This window comes from Amyelois transitella, chromosome 19 (genome assembly GCF_032362555.1).
Source record: "Amyelois transitella isolate CPQ chromosome 19, ilAmyTran1.1, whole genome shotgun sequence".
NCBI classification, from domain to species: Eukaryota; Metazoa; Arthropoda; class Insecta; order Lepidoptera; family Pyralidae; genus Amyelois; species Amyelois transitella.
The window spans coordinates 8577203-8600437 of record NC_083522.1 but is presented as its reverse complement, the minus strand read 5'-3'; the positions used below and the strand labels follow the sequence as shown (position 1 = coordinate 8600437).

Genomic DNA, 23235 nt, shown 5'->3' with positions numbered 1-23235 from the left:
TTCTCCTTTGGTCGTCAGCTCCGAGTGTACCTACTTTGTTTTGTTAAAATGAAACTGGTAATATACCTATGTAGTTTGATTGAGTTTGTTGATTTTTAAATATATTTTGTGGTTCGCGAATTTTAAAAATTAAAATATTAATTTAATATATTTTATAAAAGAAAAAAGTGGTGAAATAAAATAATTAAATAGTTTGTTTGTAATAAGTGTCAAATATTATCGTGTCCTTTGCTTATTATGTAAATCTAATGACGATGTCAAAATAAGCTTAGGTGGTGGATGCTTTGAAGCAACATAGCCAAAAATACAACTAGGATGAGTTAAAGGGATTTTGTGCCTAATATTGAGGAGTGTTTCGTTTTGTTTAAAAGGGACGCTAGCCTCGAGGGGGTTAAGAGCTAAAGTAGTTTATGGGTTTTTGACAAAATAATACTAATATATTAGATATAACTAAAGTTTCATTTTTAATATGTAAAATGACTTGAAAAACTTCCTGTAAAGGCCTATTTTATGAATTAAATGTTAATTATCATCCTACGGTTTAGTCTCAGTAATTTCCTCACTTTTCTGGAATAGAGCCCTTGTTTATGACCATGATACTGGATTCCCCCTGGAGTCAGGTTTTCATAAAAAGCGTTTAGCATCTTACCACCTACTTGCAAAAGTTATAACTCATATAGGATCATGGTCACACCTCCAATTGCCTGAATGTTAAGGTTTCCTCACGATGTTTATTCTCAGCATCTACTAACATTCTCATCACAATGTTCTCCCTCGTCCAGCTATACAAACATGATGATAACATACTATATCTAGTTTGTACATAGTCTATATGTTGTTCCAGTTCATCATAGCCGCCCTGGTCGCAGTCAGCGCAGCAGCTCGTTTGGAACACCTGGAGCGGTCCTACCTCCCCCCGGACCAGTCGGGAGCAGGGTCTAACAGCTTCGGATCCGCTGGTGGGTTCGCTAAGGGAAATGGACAGTCTGGCTTTGGGAGCCAAGGGCCGTCTTTTGGAGGTAATTTTTGAACAATCCTATTGCTTGTTGCACTGGTTTACTTAGCTTATTATTTTTTATTAAAATTTGAAACTCAAAAATCATGAAGCCAAACAGCTGAACGTAGGGCACGTTGAACGAGACCTTTCAGTATTTTCGAGACTGTTGGCTCTGTCTACCCAGCGGAGGATATAGACTATATACATACATACATACATAAAATCACGCCTCCTTCCCGGAGGGGTAGGCAGAGACTACCTCTTAGTAGATTAGTCGTATAGCTATATGTATGTTGTATTAACCAGCTTTCTTCATATAAGGAGAAGGTTCTTAATTCGAACACATTTTTTTTTATGCTGCTATATGATTATTTAAAAAATAACGGTCATTTTCAAGGATCGTTGTTCAATGAAGTCACCATGTTGATGGTATTTTATACGCTGTGAAATGAATCGGTATTTTTTTTTCAAGTAGAAATGGTACTGAGATTTTATTAAAATAAGTAACTGAGTATCAAATAAAAAAATGTTCTTTATAAATCCACAATCAGCTCAAGATTGGCTTGAGATACAAATCAAATCTTTGACTACGCTCCATTATTAAAAACTACTATAATTACAAATATTAAAGAAGCAAACCATTTTATGTTACCCTACAGGCAGTAACGGGCAATCTGGATTTGGAAGCGCTGGACAATCAGGTTTTGGAAGCAATGGTCAATCTTCTTTTGGCTCCCAAGGATCTCATGGTGCATCCTCCTTCCACTCTGGATCTGGATTAGGCAGTCAAGGTGCTTTCGGAAGCCAGGGTGCATCTGGAAGCCAGGGAGCTTTCGGAAGCCAAGGAGCCTTTGGAAGCCAGGGTGCCTCCGGTAGCCAGGGTGCTTTCGGAAGCCAAGGTGCTGATGCCTTTGGAGCTGCTACTTCTAACCAGTACCTGCCCCCTAACCATGGACCTTCTGCTGGAAACGGTCAGAACGGATTCGGCGCTAACAAGCAAGGTATGTATGTTTTTCATTATTCTTGTAGGATTAAGGTAATTGCGTTGTTTGATGTATCAATCAATGTTAAGGTGAAGTTACTGAATAGCCCAAATAGGTACAATATTGTCAAATGGCAACATCCGTTAGAACTAATACATACATACATAAATAGAATCACGTCTATATCCCTTCCGGGGTAGACAGAGCCAACAGTCTTTAAAAGACTAATAGGCCACGTTCAGCTGTTTGGCTTAATGATAGAATTGAGAGGGAGGAACCACACGGCACATTTGTCGGTTGTGATAACATGTACGGATACATGTATGAATAAACATAAAACATATCAATTTCTTTCCAGGTTTCCAACGCAGCCAAGGTCAGGGTTCCTCCCAGTTCGGTTCACAATTCGGATCATCCCAGCCCAGCAACCAATACGGTGCTCCCAGCCGCTTCGGCCAGCCCCAAGGTCAGGGTCAAAGCCAGGGTCAAAACCAGTTTGGGGCAGCCAGCGCCGCCAGCCGTCAGTACCTGGCGCCTAAAGCTTCAAACTTCGACAATATCCCACAGCAAGCCTTCGATGAGAAGACAGGATACCAGTATTAGGTCATAGCTAATTGTGATGTATATGTGTTCTCGTAAATATATGTAATATGATAAAGATTGCTTTTTATTTACGTCAGGAACGACTTGTACCGGCTCCGACGATGTTATGTCGGAGGTATAAATGCACCAAATGTATGTGAAAAATCCATCCAATCCAGGATCCATGGTCAATGGCATAAGACTTCAGGCTCGTCTTCAGAGTGAAAAGGATGCAAAAATGACTAAAAACCAGGAGGAACAAGTGTAAGAAATAACTTTTTATACTGCTCTAACAGCTACTGCATCAAACATACATACATACATACGAGAATGGTCACGTCTATATCCCTTGCGGGGTAGACAGAGCCAACAGTCGTGAAAAGACTAAATGGCCACGTTCAGCTATTGGGCTTAACGATAGAATTGAGATTCAAATAGTGACAGGTTGCTAGCCCGTCGCCTAAAAATGAATCCCAAGTTTGTAAGCCCATCCCTTAGTCGCCTATTTACGACAACCATGGGAAAGAGATGGGGCGGTCCTATTCTTTTTTGTATTGGTGCCGGGAACCACACATCAAACTTGATTATATGAGGCATACATACTACTGCATCAAAACTTGATAATATGAGGGTTATTTATTTATTTATGTACATCAAGAAAAAAATACAACTAGAACTTAACACTTAGAAGAAATTTAGTAATTTAATTCTCAATCCTATCTTAAAGCCAAATAGCTGAACGTGGCCCAGTCTTTACAAGACTATAGGCTCTGTCTACCCCGCAAGGGATATAGACGTGATTATATGTATGTATGTAAGAAATTGAGTTTAACGGCGCTACTTATTTCCTAAGAAATTTCTTTAAGCAAAGTATTTAGTGTCAGTCCCCCCTTTTTAGGGCATGTAACATCAATAAGTTGAAGAGAATAACTTAAAGTGTAACCTCAAATTTGCTTTAATGAAGAAAAGATTAACTCAAGACCAGGATTCAAACACTACTTGGACAAATTCTATATAAAAAAAAAAACGACCATTTTACAACGCCAAATATTTATGTAAAAAACGATCATTTAACACCTCTGACAGGATTAGCCATACTTCACATCGAACCAGTAATTAAACTATAGTCGTGGTTGGCAATTAAACATTTGCTACACCTAATTTTTTGGAATCTTTTTTCTTACATTTTGTGTAGATACATCTGGCAATAAAATATTGGTTTCATTTTTTGTAATAAAGCCTGGTTGAAGTTGATTTTTATATATACCTGATGACTAAAAACATGATTTTATGATTGGTCAAGGTCTTGATTTTATCTTGATAATATGTCATTATTACACTTACAGCGTTTGTCTTGTTTGTGTAAAAATACAAAAAAAAAGAATAGGACCACTCCATCTCTTTCCCGTGGATGTCGTAAAATGCGACTTAGGGCTTTTAAACTTGGAATTCATCTTTTAGGCGATGGGCTAGCAACCGTTCACTTTTTGAATCTTCATTCTATCATTAAGCCTACTGAGCTGAACGTGGCCTGTCAGCTTTTAAAACTGCTGGCTCTGTCTACCCCGCAAGGGATATAGACGTAATTATATGAATGAATAAGTATCATAAATATTATGATAACCTGGTTACATCCTCACGGTTTTGAACAGTTGCCTTTTTAAATAATCCGAGATTGAGTAAGTTTTCACACGAAGCAACTCCCGACTGACCTCGGCAACCTTTGTAGCGGAACATATCTCATATTCGATTATGGTAAATCTTGAAGGCAATGTGATAAAGAGGTCCTGTTCTGCCGGGAACCACACGGTACCTTTTTCTATAACCTTTATCGTGACTATAACGAAAGCTCAGTCGTTCAAAGCGCTCATAACACCGTTCACTATAACCTTGAACTTGAAGTGAGCTGTGAAGCTTGGTCAAGTTCGACCACAAGTTCATCTTCGTTTTACATACTTACATAATGGTCACGTCTATATCCCTTTCGGGGGAGACAGAGCCAAAAGTTTTGAAAAGACTGAATGGCCACGTTCAGCTTTTTGACTTTATGATAGAATTGAGATTCAAATAGTGGCAGGTTGCTAGCCTATCGCCTAAAAATGAATCCCAAGTTTGTAAGCCTATCCCTTAGTCGCCTTTTGCGATATTATAGTCACGTCTATATCCCTTGTGGGGTAGACAGAGGCAACAGTCTTGAAAATAATGAATGGCCACGTTCAGCTGTTTAGTTTAATGATAGAATTGAGATTCAAATAGTGGCAGGTTGCTAGCCCATCGCCTAAAAATGAATCCCAAGTTTGTAAGCCTATCCCTTAGTCGCCTTTTGCGATATTATAGTCACGTCTATATTCCTTGTGGGGTAGACAGAGGCAACAGTCTTGAAAAGAATGAATGGCCACGTTCAGCTATTTGGTTTAATGATAGAATTGAGATTCAAATAGTGACAGGTTGCTAGTCTATCGCGTAAAAAAAGAATCCAAGTCTAAATAAATCCAAGTTTGTAAGCCTTCTTCGTTTTAATTGTTATTTTTCTAGCCCGGATGCATACGTGCGTTCATAAATTCATTAATATACTACTTGTATATGTGTAGTCACGGAATATGCATTAAATTTTCAACGTAATTATGTTAAAATTGAGATTTTAAGTCGATAAAAAAAATGACGTTGATTGGTAAATCATTTTGTTTGATGTTAATTAAATAAATCTTATTAATAAAAATAATTTATCAACTATACCTACCTACAACGAATGGGTAGTATGAATTAGTGATTATGTTAAGGTAGCTTGTTCTGGGTTTGAATCTTTGGTTGACCCTGGAGTCCTATATTATGTTTTTAGTAAGAGTTTATATTTTAAGACTATTTAAGGTACCTGTCTTCTTCCTCCTGGCTTTAGTCCCGGTTGCATCCTCACCACTCTGGAGAGGACCCTAGGGTATACCTTTGACCATGGATCCTAGATTGGCAGAATCAGATTTTTACACGAAACGACTCCCATATGACCTTCGCAACCTATTATCCCCTCCCTGGATATTGATCACAATGCTTAGTCTTAGGTAGATCCTAACATTCATCATTGAAAAAAACCAGGAGTAAGTCAGTTGTCAGTCAGTCAAGTCATTGATATCATGCGACATCATTGAATTGATAAATGAATAATCAAAGTGATTTATCGAATGAATTTGTAATAATCGTTAAGATGCACATTCTTACGTTTTTTTGTTCGGGCAAGTGTAATTGGCCTCAGTATTAACTGTTTAAAATTTTATTGTTTTAGTCTAGGAGCCAGTTAGGTTTAATTTTTTTTTTTCAACATTAATTCATTAACTCTGTGAAACTTTTTTTTATGTAAAGCATATTCATAATTGGCAAATAAAAAAAATTATTATTACGTTAAAAAATTTATTACTCAAGATATTATTGTTAATGATTTAGTCAATTGAAGATATTTCAATGTTGTATTTATAATTTCTGCTTCAATGATATCTAATGCTGTTTGCGAAGATCGTCTATATTATTTTTCTATATGTCTGCATAAAAATATATACTGTACATATTTAACTTTACGCATATGTTTAGTTTACATGAGTATAAAAACTAGTGAACTAACAAAACAAAATAAAAAATGTATAGAAAAAAAAATCCTCCTTTCCTGGACTATAATTCTCAACATTGAAACGAATTGTCACCAAGTCTAGAAAGTATTGGTTTTCGACAATTAAGCACCAAGGCTCTCAATTATGGGATGCCAAACAATAAAGATTCTTTTAATATTATTTCGGATAAGTATAAAAATGAGTGGCCTTTTTTGAAAACTCACATTGGGTGATCTTCGTCGGAAAGAGTGGTAGTATAAAAAAAAAACAAAATGAATTTGGTAAGCCTTTAAATTTTTCATTTATTTTAATAAAAAATATTATTTTGAAAATATCACTAGGAAACTAGTTTTAATTAAATATACTGGCAAATATAATTGATTTTAATTGCTAATATGGTTTAATGTTGAAGGGAATTTGCTGGTTATCAAAGATTTTGGGGGTAAAATCAGAAAGTACGTACTTCATATGCACATTTAAAATTCTTATCATCGTTAAACATACTAGTATATATTCAAAATACAAGACAATTTTATAAAACAGGAACAGATATCATCAGAAAAAGATATCATCGTTATCAGGAAAGTCATGAATTTCAAAGTTTATATATGCATAAACCCATCCAACTATAACCTCAAATCCTTTAATTTCAGGTAATTTTTACATCCATAATAGCGCTAAGCTCAGCCGCTCAGCTCCCAAACAGTTATCTCCCACCAAACCAGGGTTACCAACAGGGGTCATTCCAGGGTCAAAGCTCCAGTTTCCAGGGATCCCAGAATCAGTTCAGTTCAGGTGGAACGGGAAACAGACGACCCCAGCAAGAACAGGAGAAGAACGCACAGATTATAAAACAGGAACAAGAGATTAATGAAAATGGTTAGTTTTCTCACAGTGATTACTAGGTGTGCCGTGTGGTTCCCGGCACCAATACAAAAAAGAATAGGACCACTCCGTCTCTTTCCCATGGATGTTGTAAAAGGCGACTAAGGGATATGCTTTCAAACCTGGTATTCTTTTTTAGGCGATGGGTTAGCAACATGTCATTATTTGAATCTCTATTCTTTCATTAAGCCAAATAGCTAAACGTGGCCATTCTGTCTTTTCAAGACTGTTGGCTCTGTCTACCCCGCAAGGGATATAGACGTGACCATATGTATGTATGTATGTATGATTACTAGGTTTTGCGGCTAAACGTGCTCTTTGAGTCTTATAATTATTGCCTGTGTCTACCCCGTAACTAAAAACATATGATAGGTATGTATATGCATAAGTACGGAAGAAGGAGAATGCAAGTACTGAAGTAGAAAACAGTAATAGCAAAAAAATTATGATCTCTTATTCCTTTTGTGTACTTACTTTTAAGGGATGGACTCTTTTTTGACCTCCGTGACAATGACCCTGATAATAGGGGAACCAGCCTTGCTTGAATCATGGTTACGAATCCAGTTGTCCAAATGTGCAGGTTTTATTTCTCACTATGTTTTCCCTTACCGTAAAAGCATTGGTTTGATATCATGTCCTGATGCTGGATAATATACTCTCCCTTCTTACATACATACATAATTATAATCACGTCTATATCCCTGCGAAGTAGACAGAGCCAACAGTCTTGAAAAGACTGATATGCCACGTTCAGCTATTTAGCTTTAAGATAGGATTGAGATTCAAATAGTGACAGGTAGCTAGCCCATCGCCTAAAATAGAATCCCAAGTTTGTAAGCCTATCCCTTAGTCGCCTTTTACGACATCCATGGGAAAGAGATGGAGTGGTCCTATTCTTTTGTATTGGTGCCGGCAACCACACGGCACCTCAACCAACAATAAAAACCTCTTAATTTCTTTTTCAGGATTCCATTACAGTTACGAAACGTCCAACGGAATCCGAGCCGAGGAGGCTGGTAACGCGGCTCAAACTCAAGGCGGTTTCTCATACCAGGGCGACGATGGTAATACGTACACTGTCACCTTCACTGCTGGAGAAGGTGGTTTCCAACCCCAGGGTGCCCATCTGCCTGTAGCCCCACCGATACCACCAGAAATCCTGGCTGGTCTTCAGCAGAATGAGAAGGATGAGGCCGCTGGTATTTTTGATGATGGTATGTTTTTTTCATCTTGAGATTCCTGTTTTAGGCGATGGGCTGGCAACCTGTCACTATTTGAATCTCACTTCTGTCATTAATCCATACAGGCTCTGTGTACCCTGCAAGGAATACAGACATGATTATATGTATGTATATTACATATATATACGGATTAGAGACCGCCCGCGACTTCGTCCGCATGGAAACCCTTTCAATCCCCCGGGAACTCTGGGATAAAAAGTAGCCTATATGTTATTCTGGGTCTTCAGCTCCCTACATACCAAATTTCATCGTAATCGGTTCAGTAGTTTTTACGTGAAAGAGTAACAAACATCCATACTGCATAGAAACTGTCGCATATTAGTAGGATTGAACTATTCTGGTAAACGGAATTTTAAAAAGTCGCAATCTTGACTGACACTTTTTATTCTGATTTCTCTAGGTAATTACCGACCTGATGCTCATGGTGGAGGAAACAGACCTGGCAGTGGCATCTCCTCATCATCCAACCAAAACTTCGGGTCATCAGGTCATCAAAATAGTTTCAGTTCAAACGCTGGCTACAAGTATTAATATTATTTGTTTGAGATTTATACAACGGTAACTTAATTGCTTTTGCTTAAAGAATATTATATTTATATTTACCTACTTGCACCATAACAATATTTAATGTAATGTATATAAAAGTATTTATCTTTGAAATAGATCATCAGTTAACAGCTTTTTTTTATTAAACCAGTGAAAAAATTAAGTTAGAATTTTATAATGCTGCTGTAAAGATTTATTAGATTTTCGAAAAATATTTACTTATCAAACGTTTAATTAGCTATTTATTAAAAAAAAAAGATTTTTATCTAACGTAGATAAATGTAACTAGAAATTTAATTTTGATTAATATGTACCTACATTTTAAATGTAATAAAGAAGATCACAGCTTTATTAATTCGTTTTACTTCATATTATGTCGTGTACCATGCCGTGTGGTTCACGGCACTCATAAAAAAGGACTCCATATCGTTCCCATGGATGTCGTAAAAAGTGACTAAGGGATAGGCTTATAAACTTGGGATTCCTCTTTTAGGCGATGGGCTAGCAACCTAGTGTCACTATTTAAATCTCAATTCTATCACTAAGCCAAAAAACTAAACGTGGCCTATCTGTATTTTCAAAATTGTCGGCTCGGTCTACCCTGCAATGGATATAGACGTGATTATATGTATGTCATTGTATTCATAACTGTTGCAGAAAATAAGATCTTGATGGCCCAGAAACAAAAGCTTGTTAGTTTTATATGATGTTTGAATTCTTAAAGTAATGATGCGTTGAGCAATAACTCATTATGATACAACCTTGACTTAGCATTTAGACTCAATTAATTCAGACCTAAGTCGTACAAAGTACTCGTATATCACGTAACGTACCAATTAACTTGGATCCTCTGTCATGGGAAGATGGAGTTACCTGTCTTTAAATGATGGCTTAATGACCTAGTTACTAGTTTTAGTCATTAAATGACAAAAACTACACCGACCTAGGTAAGGTGAGGTAATATAAATTTTATATATCATACTAGATAGACAGATAGATAGATAAAATTCTTTATTGAACCATGAGAGTAAAACATACAAAACAGCACAAAACATATAGAGATGAGATGGTACAAAGGCGGACTTAGGTACTAGCTGTCCCGGCAAACGTTATTTTGCTATATAAATAATTTTAAGTAATTTCTGGTTAAAATAAAAACGTTAAGGGTGGACCGCCTTATGACTAAAGGGTATGAAAAATAGATGTTGGCCGATTCTCAGACCTACTCAAAATGCTCACAAAATTTCATGAGAATCGGTCAAGCCGTTTCGTAGGAGTACGGGAACGAACATTGTGACACGAATTTCATATTATAAAGCTAGCCGCGCCCACGGACTTAGGCATCTCGGGATACAAAGTATTTATTATGTTATTCCAGGTTATATTCTATTCCTTGTATCAATTTGCATTAAAATCCGTCTAGTAAATGTTGCGTGAAAGACTAACATACATCCACACATGTATACATCATCGCAAATCATTTTAAAAAAAAGTAATGCAATTAATAACCTAATTTTATTTTAATTAATCTCAATATCTCTCCATCTCCATCTCAATTCGATCGTATATGAAGGTAAGTAGTTAATATGCCATATATCATGCGTTCACGAACTTCGTCATATATGATTTTTTAATGATAATATTTGTAAGCTGGTTTGTTAAGCTCTGTTATACTGTAAATTTTGAATCGTCCTGTTGATTATCAATAAATAGGAATAATTGTCGGATAAAGCTGGTTAATTCACTTTTAACTCCCTCTATGTAAAGCTTTTGGAACTAACATAAGCGGTAGCGCCATCTACATTATCACAACAAAAAACAAATAACAAATCCGATTCTTTTTATAAGTACATAGGTAGCTTATACTTTACAGAAAGCTCATATTATATATTATTAGAGGTTTGCGTTTTGCAAAGGTGGTATGCATGCTTTATTTTTTATTTCTTGCTTTTTATACCAATCGCATTTCATTCCGAGAAAATGATAAGAGATAGATAAATCAAGGAAAAGGGTTGCGGATTTATAGCGATACATACGTACATACATATAGTCGTCTATATCCCTTGTGGGGTAGACAGACGTAACAGTATTGGCAAGATTGATAGGCCACGTTCTGCTTTTTGGCTTGATGATAGAATTGAAACTCAAACAGTGATAGGTCCGAAGACCTATTATGCTATTTGTGGCTTTTCAGTCTTTTTGAGACTCTTGGCCCTGTTCTCCTTATGTGCTTGGCAGAGTCACGAGTCTCAAAAAGACTGAAATGCCACATTCCGATGTTTGACTTAGTGATGGAGTTTAGATTCAAATAGTTGCTATCACATCCACAAAAAGAAGAATCCAAAAATTTGCCTTTTCTTGATAGACTTTTATATTCTACACAAAAAAGAAGCAGCTGGTGTACTCTATGATTTATAAAATTAATAAGAAAGTATTTATTTACTGAAATAATAATATTTATTCCTTTATTCACAGAATAAATACAAGATCTTGAGTATCACACTGGTTACACTTAAACAAAATAGATAAGAGACTAACACTTAATTAAATCACATTGTTTTCAAAAACATTTCGAAATGAAGTATATATGATAGTCTAGTTATAAGTATTATAATAAAATTTTTAATTAATAAAATATTGCGTAGCCTGCCGCAATTTCGAGTATTTCATTGAATAAAAAAATTATTTAAATACATTTTGGTGAAATTTTAGATTCTCGTTTTATAACTTAGCTTCCACTTTAAAGCCTTAAAGGATTAAAAATATTTATTTAAACTAGTTCTAAAATTTCTAACAATAACTAGACAACCATAAGCACTTCGACGAAATCAGAAAAATGAATGATCGTCACCTTAATAAAATAAATCTATTACAAAACAATCGCCCAATGACAAGACGCAAAAGTATGTGTTAACATATATAACACGAAAACAGTCAACCAATAGAATCATCGCGTTCTTTGTGTGCGTTATTAAGGCGACAACCTTAGTTCGAATTTTCAAAATTTGAATCTTGTTTTTCTGAATTCATTTTCGAAATGTAACTAACACTTGGGTGGATTAGGACTAAGTTTAGTATTTGTATGTTTGTCTTCCGAAGCCAGCTGAGGCCTGGGCTCTTGCGTATTGCTGTTGTTGGCCAAAACCCGCAGCAGGGGCGTCTCCATATTTGCCGGGGTTGTATTGACCTGAAAATAGATGATATATTTTTTTTATTTTTGTGTTATTGAAATTGCTTTAACAGTACAAACAGGGTACTTATGTGCTATGACAGTAAAAACCGAAAAAAAAATTCACTCCTCTTGAATTTCGTAAAAGGCGACTAAAGGATAGACTTATAAACTGGGATTCTTAGGCGATGAGCTAGCAATCTGTGAAACTCAATTCTATCACTCAGCCAAACAGCTTAACGTGGCGTTTCAGTCTTTTCAAAACTGTTGGCTCTGTCTACCCTGCAAGGGATATAGTCGTGATTATATGTATATTGTGTTTAAATGAATTGTTTAATTAAACCGAGATTAGAACAAATACGGCTGTGAAAAGTAAATTATGAAGAAAAAATAAACTTATTGGTTTACCAATTTTTATAAGTTGATCTTAAGATATATATAAATATATTTTTTGTATTCGAGGTTAAAACAAAAATTAAACACAATTTGATATCAGATCATAAGACAATACATCTCGAAATGAGTGGGAAAAATGCAATTCTCATAATATGTACTCCATCCTACTAACTGTTGGTCACTATACCATTCACTGCATGCATTCATTGTTTGACAAAAGCTGCTATTATTCATTTAAATCCCAGCAATAGCGTGGATTATCCTTTACAAAATTCCTCTCACAAGATTTCAATCAAGAAATAGCCTTAATAACAATACAATAAAGATTATGACACACGCAAATAAATTCCTCACTATGAATCCCAATACAAAACTATTTCGCTGCATTTTCAAATGATTTAGAATCTTATTGTCTATGCAATAGAGGTTTATTAAATGCAATTTTATTTTTGTGCTCGGTTTCCCAAGCAAATTCAGAGTGAGAGGTCATTGTGCAACAGAAAGGTCAGACGAAGTTTAATATCCATACTATTGGACATATAAATCTTGGGTCATTATCTAACACTTGATATATATAATTATCTTATTGCAGCTTTTGTTTCGTCTTGTTATTTGTTAAATGTGTTGTAATTTATGATAGATGATTTACTTGGTGACAGGAATAGAAACTGGAAGGCCAAGTTGTTAGTTCATCTGGATAGGACGAATATAATTAAAACTTTTGTAAAAGGAGAACCGCCTCCAATCAATATCCTCTTTTTTTGACGGTCGGTTAAACATTCTTCTGAGTGTAAGAAACACTGTCCTTAAAACCGCATCAAAATCGGTTCAGCGAAACGCGAGATAATCGCGAACAAACATACATACAGGTCAAACTAAGAACAACCTTTTGTTTTGAAGGCGGTTAACTGCTTACAGAAACTTTGGCATGCGAAGGCCTAGACTAACGTTCGAGTACCTATACATAACTTTAACGAAACAAGCATAAAAAACAAACATACATACATTCATACAGGTCAAACTGAGAACCAACTTTTTTAAAGCGTAAAAATATGCCATGAGACTGTGCAGTCTCTACCCACTACAAGAAAAAGGAGTATTATTACGTATGCATGAATAAGTCCACACATATGTCTATGCAAAGTTTGCCTCTTAAAATCTATACTAGTATTATAAAACTGAAGGGTTTGTTTGTTTGAACGCGCTAATCTCAGGAACTAATGGTTCGAATTAAAAAATTAAAAAACTATTTTTGTGTTGAATAGACCACTTATCAAGGAATGCTTTAGGCTATATAACATCACGCTGCAACTATTAGGAGCGAAGAAATAATGGAAAATGTGAAAAAAAAAAACGGAGAAAATTATTAATCCTTGAGGGCTTCAATGATGCCCAAAATAACTATTCCACGCGGACGAAGTCGCGGGCACAGCTAGTTTTATATATAATTAAAGTCATTTTATATTTGCACATTTCCCACGCTGTAACATAAGTTTTACAGAGAATTCCTTGCCCCCACAATTCACACCTACGTTTCGAAGAATGTTCTTAACTATTGATGTTAGAAACGTGTTATGCCCCTCCCTCTACATGCAGTCATTAATTTATTTACTTGTTTAGTTTAAAATAATTTATCATCTCTTTCCTGTGAAGATCCTTAATGCATCATAAACTGCTTGTAACCATTGTGAAAGCTGAGTTTGGACGCGTGACGCAGAGCTTTTAAGCTTATTTAAGTACATACATACATATAATCACGTCTATATCCCTTGCGGGGTATACAGAGCCAACAGTCATAAAAATACCATTAACCCCATGGGACATAGTCATTTTGTGTTTGATGACATGTGTGGTTCCCGGCACCAATGTAAAAAGTTTAGGACCACTCCATCTCTTTCCCATATATGTTGTAAAAGGCGACTAGGGGATAGGCTTATAAAATTGGGATTCCTCTTTTAGGCGATGGGCTGGCCTAACCTGTCACTATTTGAATCTCAATTCTATCATAAAGCCAAACAGCTGAACGTAGCCTTTCAGTCTTTTGATGATTGGCTCTGACTACCCCGCGTGGAACATAGACGTGATTATATACATATATACGATACACATACCATCATCAACAATGCCGGCTGCCTCGTCTCTAGCGTTCTGCTCCAAAGCCTTCAGGATCTCTTCTGGTACGGGGGGAGGGGTCGGGATGTGGGCTCCCTGGGGCTGGAAACCACCCTGGCCTGCTGCGTAGCTGATGGAGTAGACCTGGCCATCATCACCGGTGTATTGGAAACCACCCTGGGCTTCGATGCCGTCAGCCTGGAATTTGAGAAAGGGATTTATTTAATACAGGTAGGTTGGTACGTGAATGAATAATTTATGTTGTTTGAATATATGAAAAACTCGATGTAACAAAATTATAGCAAAATTGACTGATAACATTATAACGATCATTAAATCTTTGACATGACCGACTCAAACTTGAGTTTTTTTCTGTCCTACATACAATATACGTCATTTTCCCTTGCGGCGTAGACAGAGCCAACAGTCTTGAAAAGACTTAAATGCAATGTTCTTTAAAAAATCCTTTTTAGTCCATTACGTTAACTTTATTGATGAAATGGCATTTTCATCAAATTTTACATAGCGAAATCTCTTTTGTGCATTTTAAGTGAATGACCATAAGATTGGACTGATTATCTGCCATTAGAAGAAGTCACCATAACTCGTGGAAAAAATCTGCCACAAAAATATAATATTTTTTCCAAGTTATTTATCAAAGCGGCATTCAGGCAGATCTTAATACTTGAAATATTTTCAAGTTCACGCGAATTCCAGATAGTAATAAATCATTGACATCAAATGGAAAGGAAATAATTCAAATAAATAAATATCTGAGCACATCCTGTATCATTGATCTACTAAATCATAAATTTTAAATGTCAAACTAACATACAGTCATGTGCCCTTTGAAACATAATCATTAAATTTGCCCTCACTGACGCTAGAGCAATCATTATATGAAATGTCTAACGTTAAGTGTTTATAAATCAATTCTCCCAAAATTGGTATTGGAATTTCAAGGCTAAATCATAATAAATTAAGGTTAGCTTCATCTAAAAAAGAGCCTGCCAATAATTCTGTTCCTGCGGGAATTTCTATCAATCGTACCAACCTATCATCATATAAACATATAGGTGAACACCATATGGCTATCAGTCCTTTCAAGACAGTTAGCTCTGTCTATCCATAAGGGATATAGACGTGATTGTGTGTATGTATGTCATAAATTATAAAGTTATAAATCAAAGAATGAAAACAATGAAAAACGTTCATTTTTCATTAAGACGTGATCTTTCTTTTAATCTCACTGAAAGTAATACTTTATAAGATGTATGATACCTTTGTGTATGTAAAATACCAAGAATACTGACAAGTAGATGAATACAGATATGAAAAATTACTTAAAATCTCTATTGCATAATAACAATAATTTGCAAATATAACAGTTAATTTCTCTCAATCATATTTTTATATCATAAAGCCAAACAGCTGAACGTGGCCTGTCAGTCTCTTTAGGACTGTTGGCTCTGTCTACCCCCACAAGAGATATAGACGTGACTATATTTATGTATGTCATGTTATTCCGACACGCGCTTTACCATTTTTGAAACATTAACATCAAATTAATCAAAATGATGACCATATACGCAATATTCATTACTTCATTGACCAACCTGTCTAATACTATGTCACTTGTATAATGTGTTCACCTGACTTCGTTGACATTTCTAAGACCTGGTCATTGACCTTTTGGCGACTGCTGTAATACCACTCATAGGTCACAGTAATACTGAAGCATAGGTCACATTCAGTGTAGATTAGTTCCCATAGTTATGTCCAGCCTTTGAATGAATGAGAAACTCCTTTTGACTAACTGGGCTTAAAAAAGTGGGTTATGATTTTAGCTTCAGACGTTCATGATTACATGCGAAGCAAAATTAAAGATTAATTTTGGATTGTGGGATATTTTTAATAGTAAGTAGTAGTGTCGTGTACTACTGCATCTCTTTCCTATGGATGTCGTAAAAGGCGACTAAAGAGATAGGCATACAAACGTGAGATTCTTTTCTTAGGCGATGGGCTAGCAACCTGTCGCTATTTGAATCTCAATTCTAACATTAAGTCAAATAGCTGGACTTGGCCTGTCAGTCTTTTCAAGACTGTTGGCTCTGTCTACACTATAAGGTATATAGACGTGACCATATGAATGTATGTAATTTGTAGTTGAGTAAAAGTAAATCTCATTTTGGTCTGAAGGTTCGACTAGAATAGAATGCCTTATGGCATAAAGTGCACCTGTTGTAAATTATTTTTAATGCAATAAGGTTTAAATAAATAAATGTACTTTTTTCAGGAACTCTATAGTTATCGACCAATCTATAATTTTATATTAAAATTTATGTAAAACTGAATATGAATAATGATCATTTATTCTTGACATTTTCCACCTACCATACATGAATTATAAATATTATAATTTAAGCACTTTGGTTTTATAAATCAGATTAACCTTTCAACGCTTTGCGAAACTGAATTCATTAAATATCTGTTTATATATTTAAAATAATAATTTTAATAAAAATAAATGATCAAATTTTATTTCACATTGCAATCATAAAGTAAAATTTTGACGTAAGTTCCTGGCACCAATAGAAAAAATAATAGGTCCTCTCCATCCATTTCCCATATTCCGGAGGTCCCGTAAAAGGTGACTAAGGGATATGCATATAAACTTGGGATTTTTCTCTTAAACGATGGGCTAGCAACCTGTCACTATTTGAATCCCAATTCCATTATTAAACCATACAGCTGAACATGGCCATCAGTTTTCCGCTATTGGCTCTGTCTATCCTGCAATGGACATAGACCTTAGAAATAAAAACGTGATTGTATATATTTTCCACTATATATAAAAAAAATAAGTTTTTTTTTGTGCCGTGTGGTTCCCGGCACCAATACAAAAAAGAATAGGACCACTCCATCTCTTTCCCATGGATGTCGTAAAAGGCGACTAAGAGATAGGCTTATAAACTTGGGATTCTTCTTTTAGGCGATGGGCAAGCAACCTGTCACTATTTGAATCTCAATTCTATCATTAAGCCAAATAGCTGAACTTGGCCATTTAGTCTTCAAGACTGTTGGCTCTGTCTACCCCGCATGGGATATAAACGTGACCATATGTATGTATGTATGTTTTTTTACAAAATCAAATCAAAATTTGCGAAACCAAACTCACCTCATGACCCTGCTCCTCAGCCTTAATGCCGTTTTCAGTTTCGTAGTTATATCTGAAGGAGTCCTCCTTGACGTCTGAGTCCAGGGCTAAGATCCTGGCGTTCCTCTCGTACTGGGCTTGGGGCCTGTTGGACTGCTCAGGGTAGGAGCCAGCGAAGCCGGCGGCGGCGAAGCCGAAAAGGGCGGCGAAGAGTACCTGGAGGTAAAATATGAGTTGATCAGTGTAAAAAAGTATTTCATAGACTTTAAGCACTGTCTACCTCGATGATATTACGATCTAAGGTATTTCTCAGAAATTATCTTTTTTTAAACATTTCGGATATTTAAGAAAAAAATAAAAAAAAAATTACAACTGACTTGCAAGTTTTGGGAATTTATATGAAGTTAATGTTTGTTCCTACTTATTAGTACGATTATGTTTACCTATACTTGAAATAATTTTAAGTAAATATGTATTATATTCAAGGGGTTATTAAGCAAAAGCATTCGGTAAAAAAGATTACTAAAAATAGGTATACATTTCTTCTAACAGTGTCGATTTATATTGTCTTATAGTCAAACCTGACTTTGACCTTTATAAAAAAAACACCTAGGGGGAAGTCCCCTAGCGCCGAACGGCAGGTAGTACCGAACGAATACGGTACCTTTAAAAATAAGCAAACGAAAGCGGTCATTTGTTGTGAGAAAGAAAGAGACAAAGCTAGATAAGCCGCGGGCGGCGCTGCAGCAGTCAGTTATGCTCAGAGCGGCCGTAAGAGGAGATGCATTCATTTTCCGCGGGAACGTGACGTATCGTGTACAGAAGAAAATACCGGTTGTTACAAGATTTACGAGTGGAGACATTCCTATTAGAGTTTAAGTTGTCTTTGGTAAGTATTAATGCAATTTTAGTACTTAAAACTAATATTAAATAAGTACGTTTGAGTTAATTCTCATATTAATTTTGTTCTATGATCCCCTAGTACCGAACAGTATATTTTCCCCTATGACCGAACAATTATTTTTCTGCAATTATTTTATTTTCATTGATGTTAAAAATTCCATTTTATGGTTTCAGATAATGTTATATATTAATAATGGTGAGGGCGAAAAAAGGTCGTTCATCGTTCAAAACCCCAGCCTTTGGACAGGTCGTTCATGAAACCCTTTAAGAATGCCTATAATGAACAATGAGGGATGTGGATAAGAGCTAATTCAGGGGCTAGAATTACTGAATTAGACAGTGCTGGACTTGTTTCAGATGCTTTAAAAAGGTAGCACGTTATGACATAGCAGCATCGGGATTCGAGTGTACGATATATCCGTTTGACAAAAATATTTTCAGTGACTTCTTCTCCATATAAGTTGGCTATGGAAATTAAAGAAAATAAGCAGATAATGAAAGAGGAAAATAAATTACTTCGTGGTATATTCAAGAAGATAGATAAAGAAGAGAAGATAAAAAAGACAAAACTTTGCCGTTACAAGAAAACCGTCCAAAGCGTAACCAATCTGCGCACACAACCCAAGAGACGTATCGTGTGGTATGTTTAGAATGTCATGACGAGGACTGGATTCAGTGCAACTCGTGTAAAGAATGGGCTCAAGAGGCATGCGCTGATATTCCTGAGTGCTCTGACATGTATATTTGTGACTGGTGCCACCTTTACTAGAAATGTTCGGTCATTTTTAGGTATGTTCGGTACTAGGTGCCACAGAATGATGAACCAAAAATTAATACCAATGATTAGCTACAATTTTCACTAAGAATTTGTATTCTGTTAATTATTTGTTAATTTACTTACATGTCTAGGATTGTTGTGTACCCAATAATGTGAAATAAATTAATAGAAATCCACTCGTATTTTTTTTAATACCCTCTAAGCTTAGGTGTTCGGCACTACGGGACTTCCCCCTACATGTAAAAATACTTGTGATCTTATAAAAACAAAGAAGCGAGATTTCTCGAGTCATTCCTAGTAGGTAACTCGATTCCAACTAAAGGCGTTTCAAATTGCAACATTTCTGAGATAGTGTTTCAAATCGATCGTAATATTACGAGTATATTACTTAGATTTGAAGGCTGTGAAAATCTAATTTTATTCCATATTACGACCAAACTACTTTACCCACGAGCTTGTAAGATGTAGATAAAGTGAATGAAGTATGCAGTGGCAAGAGGAAAGTTGAAGTCTCTGCCTACCCCTCAGGGAAAGGAGTGATTTTAGTAATTCGCCATCAGGTTGTTGATACAATAAAGTGAAAAAATTTCTTCTTCTAGATGTCGTAAGAGGCAAGGAGGAAGGAAAAGCAATAACAAAATTAGTTCATCTGAAAAAAACAACGTGATAACCCGAAAAATACTAAAAATTTATTCCCAGCATGCAATAAAATAGACCAGATTCTAGCTTGGGTGTCAGGTTTTTACGTGAAGCGACTCCCATCTGACCTCCGCAACCTTTGCAGCGGAACCTAAACCGATTTGGATCACAGTTACAATTCCAGGTACCTGAATGTGCAGGTTTCCCCATTATTTAATCCCTCACCGTAACAGCATCGGTTAGTATTTAAACTAATGTACATAACTTTGAAAAATATTAGCAAAATCTGTTCCCAGCGTTCAAGAAAAATGTAACATGCAATTAGAGTGTAAAATATCCGATCCCAAGGTTTGAAGTCTACAGCTGACTATGATGAAAGGGAGAGGTAATTATACGTAAATCTACATGACCTATTGCATCAGCTGAAGAAATGTTTTTAGAACAAAAAAAAATCATCTTTTGAACTCAAGTTGATTTACATTAGAGTTCATTTTCTCGATAAAAAAATCCTAATAGTTAAAGAAACTCTTAAATCTGATTACCTTAACAATAGACGCGATTGCAGAATTGAAAGTGATAAAGATGAACATTTAAAAAGTTAAGAAATTGACATTACTACAATAGAATAAATTTGATGCAAATAAGGAAATGTCATTTCTTACGAGTGGAAGGTAATTTGATATATTGATGATATGAAATTTTATGGTCACGCAAGTATTTTGCGAAAGATAAAAATTATAATTAAGTTCATATTGAAGAAAAGTAGGAAGCTTCAATGGAAATAATAGAGTAGGCGAATTATCTTCATTGATTATAGAATGCGCTTAAAAATTTTATGCCTGTTTATCTATTTTGAATTATGTATTACAATTTTATCATTTCTTTATCAATATTTGCTTATAGTAGATTAATGTCATGAGACAAACTTACTGATACTTTGAAAGCGGTAAAGATCCTGCCATAATTAAAAATAAATTAAATATTCAGCCTGATTTTTTTATTGAAACTAAGATACAATAAACAATTTATCACAGCACAGAAGATATTTTAATTCATAAAATTCTTTATATGAAAAGGAAGAAAGTTAAACAAAAGAATTTTAAAAAGCACTGAAGCAAATAATTTTATTAAGATGTTGCATCTAATTTCAGAGCTCGTAAAAATCTAATTAAAATTTTGGATTAGAAAAAATTCAACATACTTTAAAGTTTACAGATATCTAAATCCGCGCGTTCTACATTTAGTCACTCTGACTAAAGATATACAGCTGATAAATTAAGAGCACGCAATTCTTTTTACGTCATTTGGCTTAAAGTTTCTCAAAAGTTGGAACTACAAATCTGATGTTAGCACCCACGACGGTGCATTGTTCTATTATTATGCAAAAAAACTTTAGCTTTTGCCCGCGACTTGCCACGAAGTTCTTTCAAAATTTCACAGTTCCTTATCATATCACTCATAAAACTTAAAAACAAACAAGATGCAAATACTGCTTTGATTCTCGGCACTAAATATATATACATATATTGCATGAACAGAGTTATGAATGTTATAAAGCGGAAGAATACGCAATTACGCAAGGATCGTGTCAAGAGGAAAGCCTGCCAGCCTCTGCCTACCCCTCCGGGAAAGACGCATGATTTTATGTATGTATGTAATATAATAATGTTACATACTAAAAAAACCGGCACCAATAGAAAAAGAATAGGACCACTCCATCTCTCTCCCATGGATGTCGTAAAAGGCGACTAAGGGATAGGCTTATAAACTTGGGATTCTTCTTTTAGGCGATGGGCTAGCAACCTGTCACTATTTGAATCTCAATTCTATCTTAAAGCCAAATAGCTGAACGTGGCCTTTCAGTCTTTACAAGACTGTTGGCTCTGTCTACCCCGCAAGGGATATAGACGTGATTATATGTATATATGTATGTAACAAAAAACTCACCAACTGCATGTTGTCAGGTCGGAGGTTACCGTACGAATACAAACACAGTACCTTACCACTCGCTTATATATGTGAATGAATGTTACAAAATTCTAGACTCAACGAATTAACTTTTCCTGATAGTATATATGTATGTGGAGTCAATAGCGGGCGGGTGAAATGATTTTGAAAAAGATACATGACATGTGCAGTCACGTCTTTATCCCATACGGGGTGGACAGAGCCATTTAGCCAGAACAGGTAATGTTTAGCTGTGTCATACATGAATGGATGTTACAATATTGTAGACTCGACGAATAAATTTTCCTGATAATATGTGAAGTTAATAGCCGGCGGGTGAAATGATTTTGAAAATGATACATTGTCTGCAATCAAGTCTTTATCTGATACGGGGTAGACAGAGCCCAAAATCTCCAAAAGAATGAAAGGTCATATTCAGATTTATTATTGGATTTTTATTATACCTGAATGGATGTTATAAAATTCTTGACATAACCATTACACTATGGATTATAATTTGCGAAGTTTATTACGAGCGGATGAAATTATTTAGAAAAAGATGAACAAGCTTAAAACCTTATTGTAAATTAACTTACTTTTCATTAATGCCGTGTGGTTCCCGGCACTTCAGAAAAGAAATATTTTTCCCCATGGATGTAGTAAAATGCGACTAAGGGATAAGCTTATACATTACATATAATCACGTCTATATCCCTTGCGGGGTAGACAGAGCCAAAAGTCTTGAAAAGACTGAATGGCCACGTTCAGCTATTTGGCTTAACGATAGAATTGAGATTCAACTAGTGACAGGTTGCTAGCCCATCGCCTAAAAAAATAACATTAACCATTAAACCACGGGCGATTATTATAGGTTTTTAATTTATCTAGTACTAGCTGTTGCCTGCGACTTCGTCCGCGTAAATTTACCTTGCTGGTTTGGTTGCGAAGAAAAATTCTAGTATCATATGATATTTTTCTTCTCATAAAAGGCTTATAAACGTGGGGTTCTTATTTTAGACGATTGACTAGCAACTAATACTATTTGAATCTCAATTCTGTCATTAAACCATATAGCTGGACGTGGTCTGCTGGTGGTTAGTCTTTTAGTGTTGGCTCTGCCTACACGGTAAGATATAAAGATGTGATCATCACTACATAGTATAAAACAAAGTCGCTATTTTAGTCTGTTTGTCTGTATGCTTAAATCTTTAAAATTACGCAACGGATTTTGATGCTGTTTTTTGTAACAGGTAGAGTGATTCAAGAGGAAGGTTTTTATGTATAATAACAAAATTTTGCACCCG

At 35.4% G+C, this 23235-nt stretch overlaps 2 protein-coding genes across 2 annotated transcripts; one reads left to right on the top strand and one right to left on the bottom strand.

Moving 5' to 3' along the window:
* On the top strand, positions 1-8815 carry LOC106137754 (uncharacterized). The gene is made up of 8 exons (XM_060949767.1): positions 1-57; positions 845-959; positions 1789-1998; positions 2339-2576; positions 2661-2715; positions 6812-7037; positions 8009-8257; positions 8685-8815. Exons 1-8 carry the CDS (start codon positions 49-51, stop codon positions 8813-8815), a joined length of 1233 nt encoding a protein of 410 aa, XP_060805750.1. The 5' UTR covers positions 1-48.
* A 2773-nt stretch (positions 8816-11588) lies between these two features.
* Positions 11589-21956, bottom strand: LOC106137755 (cuticle protein 3). Its single transcript, XM_013338659.2, has 4 exons — positions 21932-21956; positions 17686-17880; positions 14507-14705; positions 11589-12017 (listed from the first exon to the last, which is right to left on the bottom strand). The coding sequence occupies exons 1-4, from the start codon at positions 21938-21940 to the stop codon at positions 11902-11904; spliced, it is 519 nt and encodes a 172-aa protein (XP_013194113.1). The 5' UTR covers positions 21941-21956; the 3' UTR covers positions 11589-11901.
* Between the last annotated feature and the right edge of the window lie 1279 nt (positions 21957-23235).